We start from the raw sequence: 27,390 nt of genomic DNA, 5'->3' as shown, positions 1-27,390 counted from the left end.
CTAGAGAAAACCCTCTGCCTTTCAAGGACTCACATGATTATGTCAGGCCCACCAGATAATCTCCCTATCTTAAGATCAACACGTTTGAGACTTCAATTACTTCCCTAAAATCCCTTCACAGCAGCACCTAGCTTTGTGTTTGATCAAATAACCGGAATCATCTTAGAATTCTGCCTACTGCAAGGTGTGTTTCCTCCTCTTGAGTCCAGGCAGACCTATGACTGCAGCAGAAGTGACACTGCATGACTTCCTAGTCTAGGTAATACAGCAAAACAGCTTCTTCCTGCCTCTTCCTTACTTAGGATATATGTCTTAGGAGCTCTGAGGCGGCATGTGAGTAGTCTGGCTACCCTGAAGCTGCCCTGCTGGAGAGATCACACTCAGAGTCTTCATAGAGAGATGCCTCAGGAGCCCCTACAGGGCCAGCTCCCAGGTTTGAGTCCTTCCAGCCCAGGCACCAGACATGTGAGTGAGCGAGGCTTCAGATGACTCCAGCCCCAGCTTGTGAGGGGCAGTGACACCAAGTGGAGCAGAGGTGAGCTGTCTCCACCGAGCCCCCAAATCAAGGTTGTTATAAGCCTCTCAGCTTTGAGGAGGTTTCAAATGCAGCTGTAGTATCTGGAACACAGGCTGAGGGGCTGTCTGTCCCCAGTCCTAGCCCGGAGAAGGAATTTTGTCTAAGGCCCAATCAAATCCTTGGAGAACATTATTGGCTGCTGTCTTGTGGAATGTTCCTTCCTCTGCCTTGGAGCACTTTATTTGTGCCAGTATTTTTCACCATCTGTGAAGTCTTTCAAAGCAAAAACCACATCAGTTTTGTCTTGTTTCCCTCTGTAGCTGACACATGACCTGCTAAGAGACTATGCCAGACTGTTTGCAAAAACTGGCCTCGATTATCATCCTCCCTATATTCACGTCCTTGCCAAGTGACTTGGCAGCTCCTCCATCAAGAGAAGGATCTATTCCCCCTGCTCTTGAATCTGGCCAGGGCTGTGACTTGCTTTGGCCAATATGTTGCAGCCAAAGTGACTGCTCTGAGCCTAAACCTCATGAGGCCTTGCACGCTCGTGCCCATTGTCTTGGAACACTTGCTTGAACCAGCTAGCTGGAGGATGACAGTCATGTGGCCCCTTCACCCCCAGCCAGCACGCAGCCAAACCCCAGAGGCAGAGCCACCTAGCTGATGTGAGCTGACCACAGGGCCACAAAGGAACTGCCCAGTCTAAACTGCCAACTGCAGAATCTGAGCTAAAGAAATGGTTGTTATTTTAAGCCACTAAATTAAGGGTTGTTTTATTACACACAAAAGTTAACTGATAGAAAAGCTAACCCACACTTTTAGAGTGGATTCAATTGATTCTCCCTTCACCTCCTTTCTGTCCCTTCTTAATCCCAAAGAACAAATAAGTCAAAGTCCAATTTGGATTTGCAGTAGGAAGGCTTTATTAGGAAGTCGAGATAAGGCAGGGAGTGGGGTCACCCCCAGACCAGACAGAGGAAGAGAGGTCTCCCCAATCCTGCCTGAGGAGGGAGCCAATGGGCACCCAGAGGCACACCCCCCATCAGCCCAGTCCCAACTGGACCCTGGGGCTTGTGGCCAGCTATTCCTGATGTCAGAATGCAACGAGCAGGCTTCATCCAGGGTCTGCCCATCTCGGGGATGCTTAGCTGGGGTGGGGCCAGGATAGTTGACAGGGGCTCTGGTATCACATCTGGTAGCCTGTGGAAAGATGGAAGGGAGGTGAGAGTGAGAAGAGAGGACTCAGAGCAGGAGACCAAGAGACTGGGACTTGGAGAAAGATGGGCAAACTGGGAGCAGGAAGACTGGAGCTCAAAGAGCTGGAGAATCCTGAGATGGAAGGACCCTGGGGTCCTAGTGGCCCCCATCCAATCCTGAAGCTCACCTGCAGCAGCCCTGGCCGATACTCTCCCATTTCTGAGGGAAATGGGGGCTCATGAGGCTGCACCCCTCTTCCATTCAACAGCTTTATTAGTAAATTCTTCAGATACTGAGGCAAAGATGGCTCCAGCCTCTCCCCCTAGGTGCACATCCATGGCCCTGCACTGCTGCTTGACACAGTAAACAACACCAGATGCCCCGGAGGGGGACAGCTCCCAGGCCCCTCAAGGCTTCTCTGAGCTGAACATTCCCAGTCACATCACCCAGCCTTTGACCACAAGTTCATATTGAATTTTTGCTTCATAAAATTCAACCCGCACAAGGGGAAACTTCCTCTGACCTAGAGACGACTTCACCTGTGTGACTCTTTCTCTTACTTATCTTCTCTGAACCTCATTTTCCTTACCTCTAAAATGGGGATATAACAATACCCACCTCATAGGGTAAGGGGGGAAATATGTAAGATGATGCACAATTTCTGACCCATCTCCTATGCTATTGAGACTCAGGCCGTGTGTAGATTTGGTCCTAGCTTCACCCAAGGCTCTGTCAAAAACAACAACCAATCGAGAAACAAGGGCCATCCTATGGCACCTCACTAGAGGCCTCCCTAAAATCCAGTTCTGTTCAGAGAGGCTCAAAAATGCTTTAAAAAGGGTGGTGCCTTGACAAGTAACACCTGTGCCTCCCCTACCCCACAGCCTCAAGTTGTCCCTTACCGTGTGTGTCGCCACAGGCACCAGAGTTTGAGGAAGAGGACTGGGACTGGAATGACCTTCCACTTCCTCCTCCGTAGCTGCCTCCACTTCGCCCTCCACATCCTCTTCCTCCTCCGTAGCTGCTTCCACCTCCTCCTCCAGAACTGCTTCCTCCACCACAGTGCCCTCCACCTCCTCCCCCACAGCTGCCTCCACTCCCTCCCCTGCACCCACTTCCTCCACCACAGCCCCCTCCACTTTCTCTACCACAGCTGCCTCCACTTCCTTCTCCAGAACCACTTCCTCCGCCACAGCTGCCTCCACTTCCTCTTCCGTGGCTACCCCCACTTCCTCCCCTGGATCCTCTTCCATGACTGCCTCCACTTCCACCTTGAGATCCACTTCCTGTGCCACCTCCAAAGCCAATCTGTCCAGCTCCACAAGATTCACTGAGAAGGGAAGAAAACACAGAGATAAAATGAGTGACTCCTTGTACATACACAAGGGTGAATCTGGACAGAGTCAAGACCCAAATGTGATTCTCCCCAAGTTTTCCTTCCTGAAGAGCAGAGGACATAGACTGGGCTGGCGCCACAGCTGGGAGGGGAGAGCCTTCCTCTCCCTGGAGCAAGGAGCAGTCGCTTCTCTCATTGTTACCGTCCTCCCTTCCCAAAGCCCAAACCTCCTGAGATTCCCCACAGGATGAACAAGTCCTCAACCCATCAGACCCTTGGGTTCAGGAACTTTCCCAGCTGCCTCTCTCCAGAGGGACAGAAGTAGTGTCAGGGGCTTAGGAATTCCCAGGGACTACACAGAGTCCCGGGGCACCTACAAGTCTTCCCGGCCTCCTTCAAGGAGGCTGCGGTAGGTCTCAATTTCCTGCTCCAGCCGTGTCTTGATGCCGAGCAGAAGGCTGTATTCCTGCTTCTGGCACTCAGTCTCTGCCCAGATCTCAGTGAGCTCGGCCTCCAGGGCACTGATCTGCTCCTGGACCTCCTTCAGCTGGCTGTAGTAGCGGTTCTTGGTGTCTTCCAAGGACTTCTCCAGGCCTGATTTCTAGGGGCCGGGAGGAGGCTCTGAGAGGGACGCCACATCTTGGTTCCTCCCCTTCCCTCCCCTGGGGATCATGGCCAGCCTCCTGTGCCCCACCCTGGCAGAGTCTAGAGCAGGACTACCAACCGTGCTGAGCTGAGACTGCAGCTCCATCTCCAACTCCTGGATGCTGTGCCGGAGCTGGCTCACCTCCTGTTGTTGAGCTCCATTTCTTGGCTTCTATTCGTCACCTCCTGCTCGATCTGGCTCATCTACAAACCCAAAAGCTCAGTGAGGACCAGGCTTGGCCAGAGGCTGCAAAGGGCAAGGTTCTGCCCCACTCACCAGGACCTTCCCCTCCAGGGCCAAGACTGACCCAAAGCCAAAGACAAGTTGTTCTGACTTCTGGGTCCCTCCAGCCAGGCTGAGCTGTTCAGTTCTCTCAACTTAATACTCCTTCTCAGCAGGGCTTCAGGACTCTTCACACTTTGTCCCTAAACCACCTTTCTCATCTTTTTTTGAACTGACCCCCAAAACACACACACACTCACACACAGTACAGACCATGCCCTCACGTGCCAGGCTCTACGCTAGGTGCTGGAGCCCCAGGGAGGAAGGGAGTCATCAAGGAGTTCAGTGTAGTGTGAGAAGCACACTGTTTCTCTACTAGAATCTGATAGCATATCACCTTGTGTAAGCTGTTCGTGCTCTGCCTTTGTTAACACTTGTGATAAACTGTGAGCTTCTCAAGGGCAGCAATCTTATTTGACTCATCTCTGAGATGTCAAGATTTCACCTAAAACCTGGCATTGAGAAGTTACTTAAGACTTACGTTTGTGGGCAATGAATGAATTGGAAGATGGATGACTGACAGCCGGCCTGAGAGATGGAGTGGTAAGAGAATAGAGAGGTGGGGTGGAGGAATGGAGGGACACATGGACAGAGGGAAAGAAGGTTGAATGGGCAGCCCACCCTGCTCACCTGACTCTCATATTGCAGCTCGATGTCCTCATGGTTCTTAGCACTGAGCTGCTCGTACTCCTGGCGCATGTCATTGAGGATCTTAGTTAGATCTTTGCCAGGAGCAGCGTTCATCTCCACACTGACATCCCCAGTGCTCTGACCAGTCTGCTGGCTCATCTCCTGCCAGGGAAGAAGGGGATATGTGGTCAGAGGAGTGGGATCCTCTCCACAACCTTTCGGCCCTCTCCCTCTGCTCCCCCCGGGGTACAAAAAAGGGACACAGTTATAGAGCCAAAGCCCAACCACCACCATAGGCCATGCTAAGGAGGTGCTGGGAGTGTCCTCAAGAGTAAAAGAGAGCATGCCTCCCAGACAATGCTCCATAGCCCCCCTCATCCCCTGCTGTCTCTGCACTCCTGTTCCTCCCTCTCCCAAACAAGCCATAAGTAGCCGGAACCCTACATCTTCATGATTCTTCCTGAGGGTTGCCAGACCCTCCTGCAGAGACTCATACTGCATCTCCAGGTCAGACTTTTGCATGGTCAGGTCATCCAGCACACCACGCAAGCCATTGATGTCAGCGTCCACGGCTTGTCGCAGGCTCTGCTCCATCTCAAACCTGCAGACCAGCCATGGGTAGGGAATGAGAAAAAGAGAACCAGTCCCTCGAGGGACCTCAAGAGCACTGGGGCATGGAGGAAGGATTGATGACAGGATAGGGAGAGAGAGCAAGACTCACTTCATCCTGAAGTCATCCAGTGTCATGCAAGTGTTGTCAACGTCCATGAGAGTTTTGCTGTTGCCCACTGTTGCGTCCATAATCTAAAAAAGAGGAAACAGCATGGAATCTATGCTCCCCTGCTATGACCCACTGATGGAGGGCAAGGGGCCAAGCAAAGCCACAGGAAGTGAGGACTCAATCCAGGAAGATGCTCAAGAGGTAGGAGGAGCTTCCAACAACTGGTACATGATACAGACCCCTCACAGCCTTCAGCAAGGATTTTCAGTATGGCCTCCATGTTTGAAGATCCACTACACAGGACACTGTGGAGTTTAAAGGTCAATAAGGCACTGCTCCTCAAGGAGCCCACGGTTGACTACAACATCCAAAGCATACTAGACAAGTTCAAGGAAAGGAAAGATGATTTATGGCTATGGGAGTTCAAGAAAGACTTAAGGGAGCAGGTGGCAATTGAATTGGTTCCTGAAGGATGGCTAAGATTGCACTTGAATAAACAGATGAAAGAGGCTTTTGGTAGAAGAAACAGGATGTCCAAAGTCAGTTCACCAGAATGTGTGAAGGTAAGGAGAACAGGGGGGAACACTGAATTAGCTAGACTGTGAGCTCCTCAAGAGCAGAGACCAAGTCTGATATATTACTATGTCTGCTCAGAGCAACACTGAGGGTAGTCACTCCATTAACCTCAGTGGATGAATAAATGGAAAGATGGAAATGTAGATGGATGGATGGATGGATGGATGAGTGAATGGGTGGATGGGTGGGTGGGTGGATGGATGGATAGATGGATGGGTGAATGGGTGGATGGGTGGGTGGGTGGATGGATGGATGGATGGATGGAGGGATGGGGGGGGGGTGGGTGAATGGGAGGATTGGTGGGTGGATAGATCAGTGGATAGATGACTTCCATCCCCAGAATTCTAGATCCTCCCTATCATTTGAACAACTAGCATGTGTATCTGGGTCCAACAAAACTGAAAAGATCAAGATAGGCCGCTATAGGAGCCCAGGAGAAGCAGGAAGGGAGAGATAGCATTTCTGGTTTTCTAAACTAGAAAACTCTGAAGTCCTAGTGGGTGAGAGGAGAGACAGGCATAGATGCTTTCCTCTCCTGAGCCATATGATCCATCTGGTTTTGGCCCACCACACTCTCATCTGGTTTTGTTTTGTTTTTTTAAATAAAATCACAGAAGTTTTAAACCAACAGTGACCTGAGAGCTAGTCTCCCTGTCCTCTGCATTAAATGGTTAGGAGAACAGGTCCAGAGAGGGCATCAGGTTTCCCAAGGTCACACAGTGAATTGGTGGCAGACCCGGGACCAGAATCCTGGCTCCCAAGAGAGCGATCCCCTCACTATGCTCCCTCCACACTGCCTCTGCATTCCTAACCTGAGGCCAGGAGGAGGCTCCCACACCCAGCGCCAGGCCTGCCCATGTTAAGCCAGGCCTCTTCCCTGTTCTGCCTAGACTCTGAAAGTTGGGGATGTGGAAATGAAAGCCCAGAGCACAGGCCAAAGTCCCAGCGCTTGGGCCATGAGGAGCCAAACATAAGTTTGTTTCTGATGAAAGTTTAAGGATTCTAAAAGATGGGTTCCCTGGCTATTGTCTAAGCCTGGAATCTAGCATCCTACCTTTTTATTAGATAAGGCACGTGAGTGCGTGTGTATGTGAGAGAGACAGAGACAGAGACCAAGATGACAGTGCCCTCACCTACCCGGTTCTGGAGATCCTTGATAGTGTCGTAATAACAAGAGTAATCCTTGCGGAGGGTCCCGGGCGCCTGCCTGTCCTGCCACTCCCTGATCTTATTCTCCAGGGTGGTGTTGGCCTCCTCCAGGGCCTTCACCTAATCCAAGAAGGACGCCAGATGGGTGTTGAGGTCCTGCATGGTGGTCTTCTCATCAGCAGCCAGAATGCCACCATCCCCACCTCCAGCACCACCCCCGAAGCCCCCAGACCCACCGAAGCCTTCTCCAGCACCACCGCTGAAGCCCCCGGAAGCACCACCGAAGCTCCCGCCGAAACTACCAGCCCTGAAACCACCCGCAGACCCTCTGCCGTAGCTGGAGCCAAAATTACTGCCGCCTCCCCACCCTCAGGCCCCAGAGCTCCCCCCACCATAGCTACCGGAAGAGCCGAATCGGTCCCCTCCTCCGGCAGCCCGTGAGGAGCTGAAGTGGCTGAAGGACGACCCCATGCTGCCCCCACTGCCCCCACCCGCCCCGCAGCTGCTGCGGCGCTGGTAGGACACCGAAAACTGTCTGCAACTCACGGCGCTGCCCGAAGCTCGTCGGATGGGAAGCAATTGTAGGAGTGCTGCTGGCTCTGGAGTGCAGGATACAGAGCCATCCCCAGGGCTGCCTACTTATACCCCCACCTGCAGGTGGCACACCTGGGTGTGCCGTCTGTCTGTGCAGCCTCCCCCACAGACTCAAAGGAGGTCTGGGACACAGGAGACGGCAGGGCCGCCCCAGGCTCAGAGTCCTTTGGTGACTGCCTGGAGACAGCCCAGCCTCTCCCCATTGTGTGGAGTAATGTGATGATATCAGGCTGTCAGGGGCACCATAAATCAGCTCTGCTGCCAAGGGGGTGACCTAGATCCTGGGGTTTGGTCTCCTGCTGGCCCCACAGCAGGTCTGAGACTTAGCCATTCTGGGCTAGAAACTCCCAGGAGCAGTCACTCTCCCATTGATGATTATTACTGCCCACAACCCTCCCTGCTCCCGCCTCGTGCCCACTGTGGACTGAGCTGGGACCGGGGTACCGAGGAGTTACTATAGATGATGAGGGATGCACAAGCCCTGCCCACAGGGAGCTGCCAATGCGGGTGGGAAGCCCAGCCACTGCCCTCGTGGAGCCCCACTCTGATGGGGAGCCCTGTCCTTGCTCTCAGATGCTCCACTCTGATGGAGATGAGTGACATGGCAGAAAGACCGAGATGGTTACAAAGCAGCGTGCCCACCAGCACACAGAAACAGCAAGCAGAGTCCACACGAAGAACTCAGGGAGAAAGTGGACCGAATAAATAAAGTGGTGCTAATACTGGCTGACCTTAGAGCAGGAACACAAGCAACTCGGCTGTCCTGGTCCTTCAGCAGCGCCCGGTGGTGGGTATGGAATTGACCTTGATCAATTGCCTAGCCCGTCCGGACCCTGGGAGGGATACAGGGATGTGTGGTTTATCCTGCCCTCCTGGAACTTAGAAGCCCCTTGCTCTTGGCAGAAACTCGGAACACATTCTAGTGAGCAAGGCCAGAAGAAAGCGGTAAAGAAGGCAGTGGGCTCTGGTGCCAGACTACCTGAGCTCCATCCCAGCTCCACACTCACTAGCTATGTGACTTTGGTAAGTTACTTAACTACTCTGTCCCTCTGTTCCCTCCTCTGTAAAAATGACGATATTAATAGTTTTGCCCATCTCCTAGTAAGAGATGAGTGAGAAGCACTGGAGAAATGTTAGACCGCCTCTGATCATGCAACCCCCTGAGGCCCCTCTTGACTCTGCCCTCGCCTGGACCACCAGCTCCTTGCTCTTCTCCCTGCCTCTCTCGGCCTTTCTCCACGCGAGAGGCAGAGTGGTCTTTCCAATCCATCTGACCATCACTCCACTGACTTCTTTTCACCCCCAAGTTAAGGTTACATTCCTGGCATTCAAGGCCCATCCCAGTCATTCCATCCCGGCCCCATCTCCCACCATTCCCCAGGCACCCTAACCCAATCATACAACGCTCCAGAACACCCTTCACACCTTGGAGAAGGCTCAGCGCTTGCAGTTCTCTCCACCTGAAAGGCCCCTGTTCATCTTTTCTTCCCAGAAAACCCCTGCTCATCTTGGCTGACCCCTCCATGTGCCCCCTCCTCCGTGAAGCCTTTCTGGGTTCTCTCCCTCTGAGTTTACACTTTGCTCCATTACAGTTTCTCAGATCATATCTCCACCCCCGCCCCCAACTCCATGTCCACACTGAGAGCCCCTCTGCCCCTGCACCTGCTCATCTTGTACTCGCCTCAGTGCCCAACACCATGTCTGGTCCCAACACAGGGAGGATCCCGCCACAAATGGGATGAAGGAGAGAGAGCCAGCCATTCCAGTAGGAGATGCTAAGAGCCAAAAAAGAGCTACAAGTAAGAAGAGAGAGGCCAGAGTGGTCAACAACGACCGCTGGAAGGGGCAATGACCTCTGGGCTGAAGCTAAAGGATGTTTGGGCTTCATAAAGGACCAGTGTTTCCTCAGCTGCTTTTAGATGGTGCAAAGACTGTGTTAAATAATATTGAGTCACTTGGTGAGAAAAATATTTCCTTTCTCTGTTTTTCAATCTTCTGATCAGTCAAGGAGAAAATCTCAGTCAGACTCTAGAGCCTCTCCAGCGCCCCCCACACTGCCGATCACCCCACTTAACAAAACAGGAGCCCGTCTCGGGTTCAGAACTTTCAGGAAGCAACAGAATCTAGTTAGAAGTTAAGTATTTATTTATATCATTTCCCTCTATTTCTGGAAAATGGTTCTGATTTTCCTTTTTTGTTAGAAATAGTGTAATATGGGATTTCCTTCATAGATATATCTTTGTTGAAATGAAAGGTACACCAAAACGTGCTAAATAAATATTTAAACAGGTAGTACAACGTTTATGTTAAGTAAAAAATTAAACAGGTAATATGAAAAATACTGAAAGCATTTTGGGGATGCCTAACCCACGGAAAACTCTTGGACCAAGGTTGGCGGCGAGTATATTCGTTGTAAACCCTTCCCCAGGCTCCTGCTAGGCTAGGCGGGTGAGCCCAAAATCTGCCTGCGTGCAATTTGAGACCAGGGAAGCGTCAATCCTTCTCCTTCCCTGGCCCCCCAGTGCTGACGCTGCCACTCTGGGAGGTAAATCCGGGCCCTGGGTGTGTGCTGGATGGAGAAGAAGTTGGCAGAGCCGCGGTAAGCCTGCAAGGGGGCAGCTGGCAGAGCAGCGTCTCTGGGGCTCCTCACGCGCCTTCTCTGCAAATGCATTCACGTGGGGGACCCTGAGGACCCGGGCCTGACTGCCTCAGGGCAGCTGAGACCTGCCTGCCTGACCAGAGCTCCCAGCTCGGGCATCCCTGCACCGCTGGCTGTCTGAGAGACGGCCCATTTCCAGCCCTGGTCCCAAGCCCTCCAACCCTGCCCTCAGCCACCTCCTCAACTTGCCCCCTCCAGGGCCTGCCCTGACTCTCGCTTAGCTCCCAGCAGCAGGCTGCAGGCCTCAGAACTGCAGCTGCCCGGGAAGGCTGAGGTGCCGGCAGGGCCCACTGCACGGCCAGCCCTCTCCCCAAACCTGCCTCCCGGGGGCCAGCGAGGTGAGAACTTGACAGTCCATGTGCTCCAGGTTGGTTGTCAAATCTGGCTCTCCCCTGAATTTTGGACTTGTCTGGCCCATTCTCCCCCTGGGTTGAGGGAACCCTGATCGCTGCCAGCTCCCCTCCCTTCTCTGAGTGCTGAGAAGGCACAGGCTTTTCTCCCCATATCTGCACATCTGCACATCTGCTCCAAAGCCTCATGGGGTCAGGGGCGCAGTGGAGTGGAGAGAGAAGGGCTGCCTCCCAGCGCCCCCTCCCTGCCCCGGGGCCTCCATCTCAGTTTCCTCTTGAGAAGCCCCTTTGTGTGGAGCTGTCAGGGGCCGTAAAGATAGCGTGTGAGGTCTTGTCTGGAGCGGTCTCTGGATGGATGCCCCAGTGCTCCCATGTGCAGCCGTGCTCCCCACATCTGCCAGTCCTCTCCACTCTGGCCCTGCTTCCAGTACGAAGAAAAGCTTGCAGTGTCGGACGACCCCCACAGCCAGGTCTTACTCCAGTCGCACCTGGGTGCCATCCTTTCCCTTCCTCCAAGTTCTCTGTAGCACAGGGAAGACTGGGCAAGATGGGTTCAGAGATGAGAGGTCAATTTCTTCCAGGCCATGTGACACGGCTCCGTCTTCTGCCCTCTCAGGGCTCGTGGGCCTCCCTCTGAGCTGCGCCTCCAACACCTCCTGGGGGACCCCTGCAAAGCGTGAGTGAGGAACAGAGCGCTCTCTCCTGAGTGCGGAGAGCCAGCGCTGCCTCTCCGAGACCCACAGTGCCAGCATCCACTGTGCAGGCCCTGCCCGTGCAGGAGGGAGAAGTGGGAGAGAAGGTACCATGAGGACTCCGGCAGACAGAGGAACACAGAGACATCTGAGATTCCACCCACGAGGTGTCCCCAAAGGGCAAGGGCACAGGGACGTGGGGGGTTAAGGACAGCCTTCCTCTGACCATGGAGTCCTGCTGCTTGCCTATAACCAGCTGCTCATCGCCCACCGCCCCGCACACCCCACCCCCTCGTGCTCTCCGTCATTGAGCCCCAGGTGGGGCCCTGGGAGGGTCCTGAGTCTTCATGTGACTGGCTGCTGGGGGAGGGAAGCCAGGTGTGGCGCGGGACCCACCCCTCCGTTAGCCATCTAGACAGATCTAGACAGTGCTGCCCACTGACTCAGGGCCGAGATGCCTGCCTCGTCTGTCGACACTGGTTCTTTCCTCACAGGATAGGCGCCTGCCACCACCCTACTGAGGCAGAGCCCACCAGACCAAGTGGCATGGGTGAGGGTGGGGGCTGAGGTGGGCCCTCAGGAGGCTCCTCCATGAGTCTGGACACCCCAGCCTTGTGTCTGCAAGGACACACCCAGCAGAGAGGTTCAGGGCACCTGCTTGGGAGCTAGACCCGTGTGAAACAAAAGCCAGGTTCTTCCATTTATTTGGGGAAGTTGCTTCCCCTCTCTGAACCTCAATTTCCTCACTTAAGTTTGGCTTCATCCTTTATTGAGCCCTACTATGTGCCAGGCATGTACTGAGTGCTGGGGATAAAGTGACAAGCAAGCCAGACACAGCCCCTACCTTCCTGGACAGTTACGGGATAAAACAGACCCTCAAAAATAAATGTATAATTCAAAACCGGGGGTGAGCACTGTTGGTGGGAAAATGGGGGAGCATATAATGAAAGTGTGGCCCAGTCTGGGAGATAAGGGAGGATCTCCCTGAGCAAGAGACACTGGAGTGAAAAGGGAGTAGGAGTGAGCCAGGAGAAGAGCATCTTGGGAGAGGAACAGCCAGCATGTGCAAATGTCCTGAGGTGGGAAGGAGCACGTGACTGCAAGGGCAGAAGGCCAGTGTGGCTAAAGGGCAGTCAGATGGGTGAAGCAAAGGATTTTAGTGGCAAAAAGTAGTTCTGACCTCACACGGTTGCTGTAAGGCTTGAAAGAGCTAATGTTGTAAAGTTGCTGGTGTGGGTCCAGCACACAGTGGGATGTTTTCCCGACTGTCCATGGCATTGTGCCCGCCCCTGACTTCCTCTTGGACTGTGTGGACGACCTGGGTTCTCAGCCCTGTCACCTATGGTCAATCCACCCCTCGAGTCTGATGAGCCCCCATTAAGGTCAGGGACCGGTGCTCAATGGAGCTGGGGAGGAGGGCACAGAAAGGTGTGAGGACTATGGTTTCTTCCATCAAGGACCCTCCAGGGCTCCGGGCAAGACCCCCATTGCTTTGCCTGCTCTGTCGTATTTAGTCATCACAGTCATTTTATGAGGTAGGTACTAATTTTTAAATGAGCACTGAGGCTCAGAGAGGGTCGGTGTCTTGGCCACAGGCACAGAGGTAAACAAGCAAGAGGTGGAGTGGAGTTTGTCCTGCAGTGAGTGGGAGCGAAGACAGGCACGAGGCTTGGGGCATCGTCTCTCCACCCCCAGCCTCACACGCTTTCTGGATCCCTCTCTGCTCCCCTCCTCCCTGTGTCTCTCTCCTTGTGGAGTCTGTCTCACTTCACCGCTAGGGTCCCCCACACCTAGAGCAGTTTGCTGTTGTTACTGCCATGGAGTCAATTCCGACTCCTAGCGACTCTGTGGACAGCAGAGCGGAACTCTGCCCGGTCTTTTTGCGCCATCCTCTCCCCTTCCGGCGCTGTAACAGACCATGCTTCGCTACTATTCATGGGGCTTTCATCATGGCCAATTTTTTTGGAAGTGGTGGGCAGAGTCCTTCCTCGTCTGTCTTAGTCTGGAAGCCTTGCTAAAACCTGTCCACCACAGGTGACCCTGCTGGTATTTGAAATACCAGTGGCATAGCTTTCAGCATCACAGTGACACTCAGCTGCCACAGCGTGACAACCGACAGACGGGTAGTGTGGTTCCCTGAGCAGGGAACGAACCCAGGCCGCAGCAGCGAGAGCGCCAAATCTTCACCACTAGACGACCAGCGCTGGGCACACCTCGAGCAGCGAGCTTCACTAAATATGTGTGAGCGGATAAACGAATGAAGGAATGAATGAACGGTCCTCACTGCCTAGTCCTAGCCCAGGGCCTTTACTCTCCTGTCTGTCTGTCTGTCTCTCTCTCTATCTAAATGCGTTTCTGTTTCCTCTCTCTCTCTCACCCTTTCTCCCGTGCGGAGTCACCCCAAAGCTCATCACAGTCCCTCAGAGGCAAAAAGCTTCCTTTCCAGCCCTGTCCCAACAGCTGATGGTGCCACACAGGAAGCCCCATCGGGAAAGTGCTGGCCCAGCACCTCATGCTGGTGCCTGTCCTGTGTCTGCCTGAGGCCAGGTCACTGCCTTGGAAGTCCCTGCCATCCCCTTGTCCCCTTTGTGGCAACATCCAAGCTCAGTGAGGTGGACCCAGCCAGGACATCAGGACCTCCAGCCTCCTGGGTCAGCCCGCCTTGGGGCTGCCTCCTCTGACACCAGCCCGTGGGACTAGTTGGCTACTTTACCCAAATCAGATCCTCCGTGGCTCTGGGGAAGAGCCATTCACCGGATCAGGTAACCACCAGGAAATATGCTGCTCTTGCCTATAGATCTCCCTGAACACCTTGGAGGTCCATTCACAATAAAAAGAGCCCCCAAAACTAAAGGGATCCAAGAATTTCATTGTGGGCCTCTTCCCATAAAACAAAAACATTGGAGTCAGCTAGGAAAAATTCGTGTTGGTCCTGCTGGGCCCTCAGCTTCATCCTCAGAGAGAACAGCAGGAATGAAGCACAAGCCTCACCAGGCTGGGCTGGGCCACTTTCAGTCTGCATGTCCTGGAGCAGGCCCCGTGCCCTAAGACGAGGAGGTTGCAGGAGGCGTCTCCACGGCTCTCCCAGCGCTGTCCTTCCGCGTCTGAGAGGGCGGGAGATGAGCACTCCTCCCAGATTGCACTGGGGCCAGTGGAGCCCCAGGGGCCCCATGACCTGCCCCAGGACTCTGACAGGCAACTCCTGCTCCCTCCACTAGACTGTGCTGTGGAGTCACTTTCCTGGTCTCCTATGGTGTAGAACTGGGGTGGGGGTGGGGAGGCAGCGCTCAGTTGGGTGGTCGCTGTGCCAGGGCCTGTGGACAGGAGCACTGCTCAGCAGCAAGATCCAAGGTGTTGGCTCCACTCTTCTGAGTGGGGTGTGGAGTGGGGGTCCCCGAGGGGAGTAGACTCTATGTGGGACTCTGGGACAGCTGCCCTGTCTACTCTGTTCCTCTGGGGCCCAGGCACACACAGTGGGACCACCTCGAAGCCCACCCCTTGACTTCCTGCCCTCCCACTTCTGAGCCTGCTTTCAGCCAGGCGGCCCCTGGCAGCCATCTTTGCCCTCAAGCGAGCCCACTGTCCCTATGTTCCCTCCAAACAGTAATGGCAGCCACTTGAGCAGGGGAAGGCCACCTCACCACATCCAAGTCTAAGAAATCTCACCTTCCTATATTCCCCTAAAGCAGATCTCCTTTGCTGGTGGAGACTTATTCTGGCACCACCTACTAGGCAGAGCGACACCTGGGGATTCTTCTGCAGTCCAGAGCATTCTAGGCTTCAGTCCTCACTAGTGACTCCTGACATGTTTCTCTGTCCTGGCCCATGTGGCCCCCCAAATGTGGACTGCCCAGATTCAATGCCACACTTGACCTCGTTGCCCAGCTGGGAACACTGGTCCCCAGGGTCCAGCATCCCTTGGGGTAACATGCAGACCCTCCCCACCAGGGTCCTATCACTCTGGGACCACAAAACCATCCCTTCCCAGTGCCTGAGGAGCTCCTTCTGACCTCCCTCCTCCCTGAGTTGTCCCCACAAACCTCCAAAACCCCAGTCATTCACCTCCAGAATGGCCCACCCTCACCCGGAGATCACCAGATCAACCCTCATTAATGCCTAAACTCAGATAAAAAGCCATCCTGGAGTTCTGGGGACACTAAGCAGGTCTCTCTTTCCGGGGGTGAAGACGGGGTCAAGAGGAACCAACATCATTTACTACTTTTCCTTACAACTCACCCTCTTACGCTGCCATTTATAGAGCACAGCTATGTGCCAACACAATGCTAAACTCGTTGCCTGCATGAGATCATTTAATCCTCTGTTGGCCTACTGTAGTAAGGGTTTTTATTCCCCATTTTGTAAAAGAGGATCTTGCCCAAACTCTTAATGCCAGTTAGTGTAGGAGCCGGGACTCCAACCCAGGACGTCTGATTCCAAAGCCGAGGCTTTTGGCTCCCTTGTCCTCAAAGATTAAGTCAGTCTTTACCCCAGTTCTACCCTTGACCCCCCACCCCCACCCCCACAAGCTTCATTCATGCAGCGGAATGAATGAGCTGTTGAAACTGACACAGTGACTAGTCAACTCTTTCCTAGCTCGGGGCAGTGAGCCCTACCCACCTCTGGAATCTTCACTACTCACTCAGGTGAGTCCTCCCCTTCCTCCTCCTTCTCCAGCCCCCCAAAGAGAGGAGAAGATGATCCCCATCAGAGGAGGCTCCTACCAGCCTGGTTCTCACTGTGCATTCACTCATTGGATTCCCATAGCAGCTCCAGGAAGCAGAGTTCACCACTCTTACTGGAAAAGTGGGGAAACTGAGACTCTCGAAGTTCACAGAACTAATTCAGAACAGAGCCAGAGTCAGAAACCAGTCAGTGTCTTTCCAAAGCATCTGAAACCATCCTCATCACGGACGGAGAGTCACCAGAGGCAGCTCACCCAGGACGGCTCACACAGCCGCACCTGCGCCTGCGCCACCCCCACACCACGCCAGGGGCCTCACATGCGTTCTCCCCGTGAATCCTCACAGGAAGCCCGTGAGGGAGGTACTGTCAATACGCCCACTTTACAGATGTGGAAACTGAGGCTTGGAGGTGATAATCAGCTTGTCCTCGGTCAACTAAGAGCAGGAAGGATTCAGACCCAGACTGCTCTGGAGGCAAGAGCAGGTGAGCTGGAGGGAGACAAATCTCTCAATAAAGTGTGAGTTCCTACTGGGTCCATGGACCTCCACTGACGAGCTTTAGGGGGACTCATGAACCTCATGAATTGTATACAAATGTGCGTGTTTATTGAGGGGCAGAGGAGAGAATCTATAGCTTCTAATATATTCCCAAAGGAGTCCCCGATGACAAAAATGTTGAGACTCCTCACCTAGCACAGTGCCTGGCACAAAAGGCACTCCAGACTATCTGGCGAATGAAGGCACCAATGACTGAATAAATGAATGAGTGAGTGAAGGAATGAATGTGCCCCATGGCCTAGGAGTCACCACACATGGCCTAGTACACACATCTATCTGTATCTTTTGAGATGGTGAAAGGCATCCCGGGACCTGAGCCCAGTCCACCTCCCAGCCCTTTCTCCCAGTCACAGAGGCCACAGCCAGGTGCTATGACAAATTCCAAAGAATGCTTCCCAGGCTTTCTCCCCACCTCCACTCCTGACAATGACCAGGCAGAGGTAGGAGTTGTGCAACTCAGATAATGAAGCTTTATTGATTGCCAGGAGCGGGCAAGGGTGAGGCAGGGTTCAGGTATGAAGTGCTTGGGGGATGGGAGAGGGGATTCCCCAGTGACACGTGTGTCCAGACGGGGGGCTTCCTAGGCCTGAGCAGTGCTGAGCAGCCTTAGTTCTTGGTGCGAAGGACCTGCTCGTGGGTAGACACCACCTTGCCATCGTGCACATCCATGACCTTGGTGCGGATCTGACGGCTGGTGGAGGTCACTGGGGAAGAGAGGAGAGAGGGCGTTACCAGTGGTGGACAAGCAATGGAGAAATCAGGACTGGGGAGGCCAAGGAATTGAGAGAACTTAAATGAACCGTCTTCCTACTGCCCTCTCCCCTAATGATCACTTCACTCCCTGCTGTTGCTCCAGCACTGATACCATCAGCATATTTCTTTCAGACTAAGTCTCCCGAAGGTCAGGGGCAGAGTCTGTGTCCTCAGACTAGAGCCTCCTAAGAACTCAGATTGGACTAGTTCAGTCCAGATCAACCCAAATGGACTGGTCTTGGTGGGGAGAGCCATGTGGGGCCCTGTCCATGGTGCTGAGTGCCAGAACCATGGGGTCTGCCACATACACTGGGCGACAGAAGAAAAAGGTGGAGGCTGCCAGCTCCTAGCCCTAAGGAGGGTTTAGAAAATGGCTTCTTCTACCCAAAGACAGTTATAAGGGATCCTGGGTGAGAAAGCTCTAGCTCGACCCTTCCATACGTCCCTCTCCAACTCCCTAGACCTGCTAGGGGACCGGGGATGGTCCTGAGTTTAGCCTTGATGAGAAGGAAGGTCTTACCATCTCTGGACGACTGAGAGCCAGAAGAGAACTGGGAGGTGGAGAGGCTGCGAAGACAGAAAGGGGCAAGATCATTAAACGCATAGGGGGCCACAAGTGAACAGTGGGGGGATGGACTGGAAGGGTGGGCAGGGCACTCACTGGGCATCTTCTCCCTCCAGCAGGCGGCGGTAGGTGGCGATCTCCTGCTCCAGCCGCGTCTTCACGTCCAACAGTATCTTGTATTCCTGGTTCTGCTGCTCCATCTCGCAGCGCAGCTGGGCCAGCTGCTCCTCCACGCTGCTGATTAGCTCCTGGATCTGGGCCAGCTGCATGCAGTAGCGGCCTTTGGTCTCCTCTAAGCTGTTCTCCAGGGATGCTTTCTGTGAGGGAGGAGAAGAGGATCAGGGATCAATGAGGGTAGTCATACCCTCCCTTCTAGTCCTGGGTGCACCCCAAGCCTGGCAGTGCCCCTACCATGCTGAGCTGGGACTGCAGCTCGATCTCCAGGTTCTGCACAGTGCGCCGGAGCTCCGAGATCTCGCTCTTGCCGCTCTGCACCAGCTCGCTGTTGGTGGCCACCTCGCGGTTCAGTTCCTCTGTCTGCAGAAAAGAAAACATCATTCACACTGGAAGTTCCCAGGAGGCAGGTCTCCTGGGTCCTTTCCACCCAATGACGCCCCCAATGACCCCCACCTTGCTGAAGAACCAGTCCTCCGCGTCCTTGCGGTTCTTCTCCGCCATCTTCTCGTACTGGTCGCGCATCTCGTTCAGGATGCGGCTCAGGTCCACGCCAGGGGCCGCGTCCATCTCCACATTGACGTCTCCGCTCACCTGGCCTCTCAGGCTATTCATCTCCTGCACAACCAAAGAACAGTCCACAGTCAGGAGCCCCACTATAGCAGCTGATTGGGACTCCCTAGTTGGAGGTGTTCATGGCCCGAGCAATCCCTCCATCTCAACTCCATCTCTTCTCCCAGCTAATCTTCCAAGCTGGCTTTTCCACTTAGCTCTCACCTCCTCATGGTTCTTCCTCAGGTAGGCCAGCTCCTCCTTCAGGCTCTCGATCTGCATCTCCAGGTCGGTCCTGGCCAGGGTCAGCTCGTCCAGCACCCTGCGCAGGCCGTTGATGTCGGCCTCCACACTCAAGCGCAGGTTCAGCTCCGTCTCGTACCTGCAATGACCCGAGAAAAAAGGAATGAGACACCCATCCCGGCCACAGTGAAGGCTTTGTTCTCTTCCCCCTGCAACTTCTTCCCGTAGCTGGCACCCTGTGGGCGGTTTAGGGAACCAATCTTGAAAATGGCATGGTTGGACACAGTGCCCATTGATGGCTCAGATCTGAACATTCCTGGGGGGTAGGGAATAAGGAAGTTCATCATGCTACAGAATTCGGGGAGGGAAGATGCTTCCAGTCAGCCACCCAATAGCACACAAGACCTCCAAATACGACAACCTCCTGCACTTCAGGGCCAGGTGGGGAAGTGGGGAGCACAAAGCAGTGGCTCCCAAACCTGGCTGTGGATGAGAATCACCTGCGTAGCCTGTTGAAAATAACTGAATCAGAACTTCAAGGGTGGGGCTCAAGAATCTTGTACTTTTACAAGTACCCCAAGGGGTTTCCACATGGCCATCCCGGCACTCATCAGCCCTATTTAGGGAACGCTGTTCCAAAATTGCCCCACCCTGGGGACACTAGATGTTCTGGGCCACCACTGCAAACTCACTTGGTGCGGAAGTCATCAGCAGCCAGGCGGGCATTGTCGATCTGCAGGACAACATTAGCATTGTCCACGGTGGCCGTGAGGATCTGCGGATGGAAAGGGCACAGGTCACGGGTCAAATGGGCATCACTAGCCAGACTCCACTGCGGCCTGCATTAGGCCTTTGCTTTCAGGGGTCCCCTCTTCTCCCTTCAAGCCTTTGCCACAGCAGCCAAAAGGATAACCCCCAGTGGTCCAGCTTTGACCCAGGGCTTTGCTGTCTCATGGTCGACAGAGGGGGTAGAAAGAGCCCTGTCCTTAAAATCAAAAGTCCTTGAGTTCTGGTCCTGGATCCACCACTGACTTGCTGCAAACCCTGAGACCTGAGCCTCGGGGCCTCGGGTCCCCTGCCTACAGACCAGGGGAGCAACCTAAGGCTCTCTAGACCCCTTCCTGTTCTGAGCTCTCCTCTCTGCACAAGCCAGCCCTGCCGGTCCTCTGCAGGCACGTACATTCCTTTTCAACCCTGCAGAGCATGGGACCTCAGGTGGGGCTTTTCCAAAAGATGAGACTCAGCTGGCACACGGGATTAGAAAAGAGGAAGCCAAAGAAAAAGAAAATCCACTGAACCCTGAGCTGAGCTCGAGTTCCCTCCCTCGTCATCTAATTTCCCTAATCCATGCAAAGCATCAGAGCCAGACACCAAGGGAAGCAGGATCAGCAGGGAGGGCTTCCCGGGGTGACATGGAAGCAGGGAGCAGGGGGCACAGATGACACAGGCCCCCAGGCTCCCTCCCATTCAGGGCACATAAGGTAGGCCACCACTGATTATCTCTGTGGGTTTTCTGTGCCTGCCTGGCTGTGGGGTGGGGCGGGCCAGTGCCAGGCTCATGGGCAGCAGCCGCCACAGCCCAGACTAATGAGGTAATGAGCGGTTTGGGTGTCTAGCCTGGTCCCGTTACAGTCTTGCTCCTCCCCTGTGCTGAAGAACAGGTAGCTAGCTGCCTCCTGTACTGGCAGGTAGAGCACAAGGGTTCTAGCCTCAGCTCTGCCAGTTATTTGCTGTGTGACCTTGGGCAGGTCAAGGCACCTCTCAAAGCTTCAACTGCTTCCTCTGTAAAATGTGAAGGTAAGAATTCCTGGTCTCATGTGGTCCAAGGATCTGCAGCACAGAAGGGCATGAGCAAGGCTAGGGAGGGAAGACCATCTTCCCACTGACCAGCTCTGTCGGGGCAACCCAGATCCCAGATCTGGGGTTGGAATCTGTCCTTTCTAGGAATCTAAAGATGCCAGTGGCCTGGGGCATCTACTGCTCCCAGAGTGAGGTAGCTGGAATGGCACCTCCTGCTACCTGGTGCACACACCTTGTTCCTCAGGTCCTCGATGGTCTTGAAGTAGGGGCTGTAGTCCTTGGTCTCAGCAGGCCTCTGCCTCTGGTACCAGTCACGGATCTTCACCTCCAGGTCGGTGTTGGCCTCCTCCAGGGCGCGCACCTTGTCCAGGTAGGAGGCCAGGCGGTCGTTGAGGTTCTGCATGGTCACCTTCTCACTGCCCACCAGGAGCCCATCACCGCCACCAAAGCCAGCACCAAAGCCAGCACCAAAGCCACCACCAAGGCCACCACCAAGGCCAGCACCAAGGCCACCACCATATCCTCCACCGAAGCCGCCACCCAGGCCCCCACCAAAGCTGCTGCTGCTGAAGCCGCCGCCATAGCCGCCCCCCAGCCCGCAGGCTCCCACGGAGGAGTAGCGGCTGGAGGAGACCGACAGGCCGCCCCCATAGGCGCTGGGGGCCCGGTAGGACCCTCCGGCCAGGACAGAGGACATGCGGCTGGAGCCACCACCGATGCCACAGGAGCCCTTCATGGAGCTGGAGGAGGTGAACTGGCGGCTGCAGGTGGTCATGGTGCCAAGGAGGGAGGCGAGTGAATGAGCGAGTCCACAGAGAGAAGAGAAAGGTGCTCAGGTGAGTTGGAAAGGATGCGGGTGCTTTATATTCCTGAGGAGGGGGCGGGCCTGGCATTTTCCATTCCCCTTGGCTTTCATCACCCGCAGGCGGGTGCCAACTCCCAGTCAGATCCCTCCTCTCCTCCGCCTCATCATGTCTGTCATATTTTACTGGAAACTCATTGTTTGGGGTGTTTTTGGTTTCTTGTCCCGCCAGGCGTGATTCACACCAGGAGGTGTGGGCCTGCAGGCTACACTTTCCCGTGGGGCCCTGGGAACCGCGGCCCTCAGGAGCCCCCATGCTGGGCTCAGCCAGGTGGCAGGGATCAGGGCCACTCTGCACCTTAAACCTGGTGACCTGTTGCTTCCCTGTTAACTAGGTGGGCCTCTGACATCCACTTAAAGAAAGCCCACCACTTCAGGTGGCGCCTGGCTGGAGAAACACCAGCACAGCAAGGTCACGTCGAGCACGGGGATGCCCCCTCAGCATTACCATCTATAAAAGTGAGACGAGAGGGTCTCAGGACCCTCCCAGGGCTGACCGACTGGGCTGAGCTAAGGAGTCTGTCACATCCCTGAAGCATGCCCAGCCAGCCCAGTGGCTCAGGTTTCCACCCTGACAGCCCCACTAAAGTGAGGTCCACGCAGCACTGCCTGACCCTGGGCACAGACCCTAAGATCCTCCACAGGCTTGTGGATAGACCCGTGGCATCGGCTGCTCAGTCTGGCCAAGGGCAGATGGCCTCACAGGCACAACCAGGGAAGTGGGGAAAGAGCATGGAGTCAGACTGAGTCTTGGCTCTGCTATTTACTCCTGCGAGACCCAGGCCCTGACACTTCCCTAAGCCTCAGTTTGCACATCTGTTAAGTGGGAGTAAACACCATCCACCGTGCCTACTGCAGAGCCAGCCCTGAGAATGCAACGTTGGCGGAGTGTGTGAAAGGGTTCTGTAAGCCGAGTGAGGCACTAGTCTGCTTGGCCTTGTTGTAGCCCAGTCTGGGCCCCGAAAGAGGTGGAGCCACACCCCTGGAACAGGACTGAAGGGGCCTGTTGGCTTCCAGCCCCAGGCATCTTCTCAGGCCCCCAGGGCAACCTCAGAAGGAGAGGTTGGCACAAGCACCCTTATCTGGGCCTCTGTGGAGCCAGCTCAAGGGATTTTTTTTGAGGTGGGGGCGACCCTCTAGGATCCCAGACTCCTGAGGCCCCGAGGGTCAGGGGACATTTCCAGGGGTCCATTGGTTCTGCCTTGGAGGTTTGTGTATCGGGACCTCAGCAGTCCCACATCTCCCAGACAACTCCAAAGGCACCCCCTCCAGCCGCACCCCGCCCTCCTGCCGGCCCCTCAGCTCCACGGACCCCGGCAGGCATGTCGGGAGGAATGTGGTCGTGTCTGGGGCTGCCTGACACGTCCCATCTCCCCAGACAGGCCCCAACAGCCCCCGCTGGAGGCTCCAACGCTCTTCCTAGGATCAACTGCTCCCAGAAGGGAAGCGCAGCCTCCCTCTCCCCCTCCCCCCACCCCGCCCCGATTGCCACCAAAGCAGAAGTCTGGGAGCCGCCCCCACCTGGGGGGCTTAGGAGCCCAGAAGACAATGCTGAGACAGGCACTTGAGGCCGTGCGCTTCCCAAATCTGCCACGGGGAGCATTTGCAAGGATGTGAGTAAGCTAGGGCCCCGCCCCCCACTGACAGACACTCCTAATCTCCCTCCAGAGGCTGGGCCCCCACCCAGGCCCAGCCCTACAATTTCCCTGTTGAGAGGCACCGCGAATTTTAGCTGAGGGACAGATGCTTTTGTTGGGAGGCATGTTGCTTTCGGCTGGGGTGGGGGGCAGCGGGTGCTCACCAGACAGAAAAGCAGCATTGAGAGGGACATCCCCCCCCCCCAGCAAGAGCTGGTGCAGAGCCCCATAGGGGCTTCTGCTGCGCCGCCCACCACCCTGTCTTCCTCCGCCACGGGGAACCTCCGATAAAGTCCCTGGAGCATAGGACTCGAGAACAGCTCTCCTTTCCCCTCGCCTGATTCAGTGGAACCTCGAAAGAGGCTCCCTCCTTGCCCCTCCAAGGGGAATCCAAAAGATCAAGAGGGTAGGGAACCGATGACATAAACGCATGCACACAATCTAAGAGGACTTTGCCAGCCCTCCCTGCCCCCACGGACCATGGAACGCAGCGTGGAATACACGTCTGCCCCGGCCCCAGGATTGGAACCCTGGCTCAGATCCCGAAGCCGACTCCCTTCCCCCTGCAGACATGGAACTGGGCGCCAACGGCCCAGCCTGGTGCTCATGACATTTAGAGGAGAGGCAGCTTTCTGGGGCAGTGGGGTTAATGGGATGGGGGGTTGTCTGCTGGGGCCCAGAGTACCCCCCACTTCGGACTCCTAGGCACGTTTTGTGTGAGCGCCATTACCTGACCCTCGCTGCAGCTGCCTCAGGAAGGAGGGGGCGCAGGAGCAGCTTGGGCGGCGCTTCTTGTGGTCGGTGAGTCTCCCCGCCCTAGCCAGTGGGGGGGACTCACGCCAATGCAAACAGGTGAGGCAGCAGGGCCAGGCAGCCCCCCACAGAGCCCGTATTGTGTGCTGAGGACGGGGCGGGACCGCCCAGGTGATGGGATCCTAAGGAAGGAGGGGACCTCGGGGACAGCCCAGTCTGAGCCGCCCCCCCCCCCCCCCGCACCCCGCTTAGAGCCCAGTCTAATGGAAGAGACTGTCTCTGTCTGTAGGAAGTCCGCAGCCCAAGAGGGAAGACAGGAGACACATCGAAATTACGTCAGAGGTGAGCAAACCTAAGAAGAGTGCAATCCATATGTATTAGTTTCCTGGGATGGCCATAACAAATTCCCACAAACCTGGGGGATTAAAACAACAGAAAATTATTCTCTCACAGTTCTGGAGGCCAGAAGTCCAAAATCAAGGTGCCAGCAGAGCCACGCTCCTTCTGAAGGCTCCAGGCCAGAATCTTGCCTTCCGTCTTCCAGCTTGTGGCAGCTCCTTGAGTTGGTTGCATTGTGGCTGCATCACTCCAGTCCCCCTGCCCCGGTCTTCACGTGGCCTTCAGCTCTGTGTGTCTCTGTGTGTCCTTTCCTGTCTCTCATCGGAACACTCCTTGGATTCAGTGCCCACCTAATCCAGTAGGATCTCATCTCAATTCTTACCATAATTACATCTGCAAAGACCCTATTTCCAAAGAAAGTCACATTCTGAGGCTCTGGTGGACATGAATTTGGGGGGGACGCTGTTCAACCTCCTACACCCTATAACAGACCAGGAGCTATCCATGTTGCAGAGGGGATGGTGAAAACTTGGTGGGGAGATGGTTGTGATAAGATGTGGGCAGGGCCAATCTTGAAGGCTTCTGGGAGCAGCTTTTAGGGCAGCAGGGAGGCACAGAATTCTCAGGTATCCGGACCACGCTTCCCACCACCCAGTTTCTCTGGCTCCTTCGCAAACAGACAACTGCTCTGGGAGAGAGCTCTTTTCTTTTTTTTAACTTTTTATTTTGAAATAATTTAGACTTTCAGGAGAAAGTTGCAAAAATAGAACAGAGAGGGGCCAGCCTGGCACAGTGGTTAAGTGTGCACAGTCCACTTCAGCAGCCCGGGGTTCGCCGGTTCAGATCCTGGATGCAGACCTGCACACCACTTGTCAAGCCATGCTGTGGCAGGTCCCACATACAAAATAGAGGAAGACGGGCATGATGTTAGCTCAGGGCCAATCTTCCTCAGCAAAAAGAGGAGGATTGGCCGTGGATGTTAGCTCAGGGCTAATCTTCCTCAGAAAAATTTAAAAAAAAAAATAGAACAGAGAGTTCATGTGCACCCCTCCCCCAGCTTCCCCTAATATGATCATGTTACGTAAACATTATATAATTATCAAAACCAATAAATTTACATTGGCCCAATACTAGTAATTAACTACAGACTTGATTCGAATTTCACCAGTTTTCCCACTAATCTGCCTTTTCTGTTGCAGGACCCAATCCGGGATTCCACCTTCTATGAGTCGTGTGTCTCCTTTGTCTCCTTCAGTCTGTGACAGCTCCTCCGTCTTTCCTTGTCTTTCGTGACTGCGACAGTTTTGAAGAGCACCGGTCAGTTATTTTGTAGACTATCCCTCAGTTTGGGTTTTTCTGATATTCTCTCATCATCAGATTAACTTAAGCCTTTTGGCAACAAAAACAGAGAAATGCCGTGGTCTCCTTCTCAGTGCGTCATCTCAGGTATATAAGACATATGTCAATGTCTTATTGCTGGTGACGTTAACCTCGTCCATTAGCTAAGGCGGTGTTTGAGGATCTCTCCACTGTAAAGTTACTATTTTTTCCATTGAAATTAATAAATACCTTGAGGAAGTTACCTTGAGACGAGGCAACTATCCTGTTTCCCCTTAAATTGTCACCCACTAGTTTTCCCATCTATCAGTGGAGGCAAAGAGCTCTGGACGCCCACCGGGCTCAAGAACCTCATTTGCCCCTTGAGGGCCTGTGGTTTTTAGGAGAGACTTTGGTGGCAGGAGTCCAGACCCAAGAAAGAACTCTTTCCACCTATCTCGTCCAGCCCCAAAGCCAGCCCGGGCCTCCTCAAACCCTCTGCGTGCCCTACAACTCTCCCATGCCGGCCTCCCTTGAACAGGGAAGTGCTTCTCTAATCATTGATGTCTAGAGTCTTTTCCTAGGCCCCCACCAGCCCTGGGGGAAAGGAGGGGACAGTCAGGATCCTCCTCCTGTCACAGGTAAGAGGTCTGAGGTCCAGAGAGACTCATAGTTAAGTGACCAGCTAGAACTCTCCTTGTGATTCTCAGACCCACAGGGTCTGCCCAGGGCTGGGCTTCTCCTCTCCTCCTGGCAGAGTCCCATATCTCCTGCCCTTCCTTCTCTGGCCCTCCACACTTGCCTCTGCCCAGCCCCTTCCCTGTGCCCATCCCTCTCCCCACCAAGTCCCAGCCACCTGTGTGTAGTGAGGATAAGGTCTCCCAGAGCTGAGGGCTGCCACTTATAGGAATGACAGGCAGGGGACTGAACTGAGCTGAACCTCAGCCTCTGCCACCAGAAAGGCAGGGCTGGCGTGGGAATTGGGAGCAGGCTGGCAGGCAAGATTGCAGGCACAGGAGGCAATCGGGAGCCTGGAGCACCTCCTTGAGGTCCGGGTCCCCTTTCCTCTAGAAAGCTCTGCCACCCGCTGGTTTCCCAGGCCAACCTGCCCATCTGGGCCAAACGTCCTTGTGAGAGCCTGGGCTGACACAACAGATGGGCTGAGCCAGGTGTTTCAGTGTCCATGGCCTTGTCTGAGCCCGCCAGCTGCTAAAGCTGTTGGAACAGAGAGTGATCACCCTGCGTTATAGAAGCAGGTGCGAAGGAAACTTGAGGAAATTCCCAAGGTCCACAGCATGGAAGCTGCTCAGCAGGATTCAACCCCAGCTCTGCCTAGCTGCAAGCATCACTTTCCAATGACAGGTCCCCTCCTGCTAGAGGGTCCCCAAAAGTCAGAGCCAAAAAGGGCCTTGGGGGTCATCCAGACCAGCCTCTTAACTTTACTTATGGGGAAACTGAGACCCAGGGAGGGGACGGGTCATGTCCAAATTCATGCAGCAGAGCCTGCTTTGAAAGTGTAAAATGTTTCGTAACTGTCACCCAGGAATCTGAGCTAGGTAGGGTGAGGTTGTGTGGGATGAAAAGAGCTGTGCCTGCACCCCAGAATCACATTTGGGGTGTTAAGAACACAAATGGTTAGGTGGCCAAGGGCCAGCCACAGATGGGTTCACTAACTGTCTACTGGCTCCTTCTCAGAAAAGTAAAGATTAAGTTCTCCAGCCAGCCGATTTCCCATGATGCCCTCTGCAGACTGAGCTCTACCTCCAACAGCCCGTCCCCTTGCTGACTCCTCCATACCCACCC

The 27,390-nt window shown here is 54.7% G+C and overlaps 1 protein-coding gene, 1 long non-coding RNA gene and 1 pseudogene across 2 annotated transcripts; 1 reads left to right on the top strand and 2 right to left on the bottom strand.

Annotated features, from left to right (window-relative positions):
• Positions 1 to 1,419: 1,419 nt before the first annotated feature.
• On the bottom strand, positions 1,420 to 7,219 carry KRT9 (keratin 9; annotated as a pseudogene).
• A 9,820-nt stretch (positions 7,220 to 17,039) lies between these two features.
• KRT14 (keratin 14) lies at positions 17,040 to 21,525 on the bottom strand. The gene is given in 8 exon segments (NM_001346198.1): positions 17,040 to 17,296; positions 17,866 to 17,912; positions 18,007 to 18,227; positions 18,322 to 18,447; positions 18,541 to 18,702; positions 18,862 to 19,018; positions 19,572 to 19,654; positions 20,912 to 21,525. Coding segments are annotated over 8 exon segments (1,437 nt in total). The 5' UTR covers positions 21,455 to 21,525; the 3' UTR covers positions 17,040 to 17,198.
• A 2,661-nt stretch (positions 21,526 to 24,186) lies between these two features.
• Positions 24,187 to 25,852, top strand: LOC138916241 (uncharacterized). Its single transcript, XR_011423223.1, has 2 exons — positions 24,187 to 24,273; positions 25,470 to 25,852. It is a non-coding gene; the product is annotated as an uncharacterized lncRNA (long non-coding RNA).
• The last annotated feature ends 1,538 nt before the right edge of the window (positions 25,853 to 27,390 follow it).

This window comes from Equus caballus, chromosome 11 (genome assembly GCF_041296265.1).
Source record: "Equus caballus isolate H_3958 breed thoroughbred chromosome 11, TB-T2T, whole genome shotgun sequence".
NCBI classification, from domain to species: Eukaryota; Metazoa; Chordata; class Mammalia; order Perissodactyla; family Equidae; genus Equus; species Equus caballus.
The sequence above is the reverse complement of the archived record's forward strand: the minus strand, read 5'-3'. Positions and strand labels throughout refer to the sequence as shown.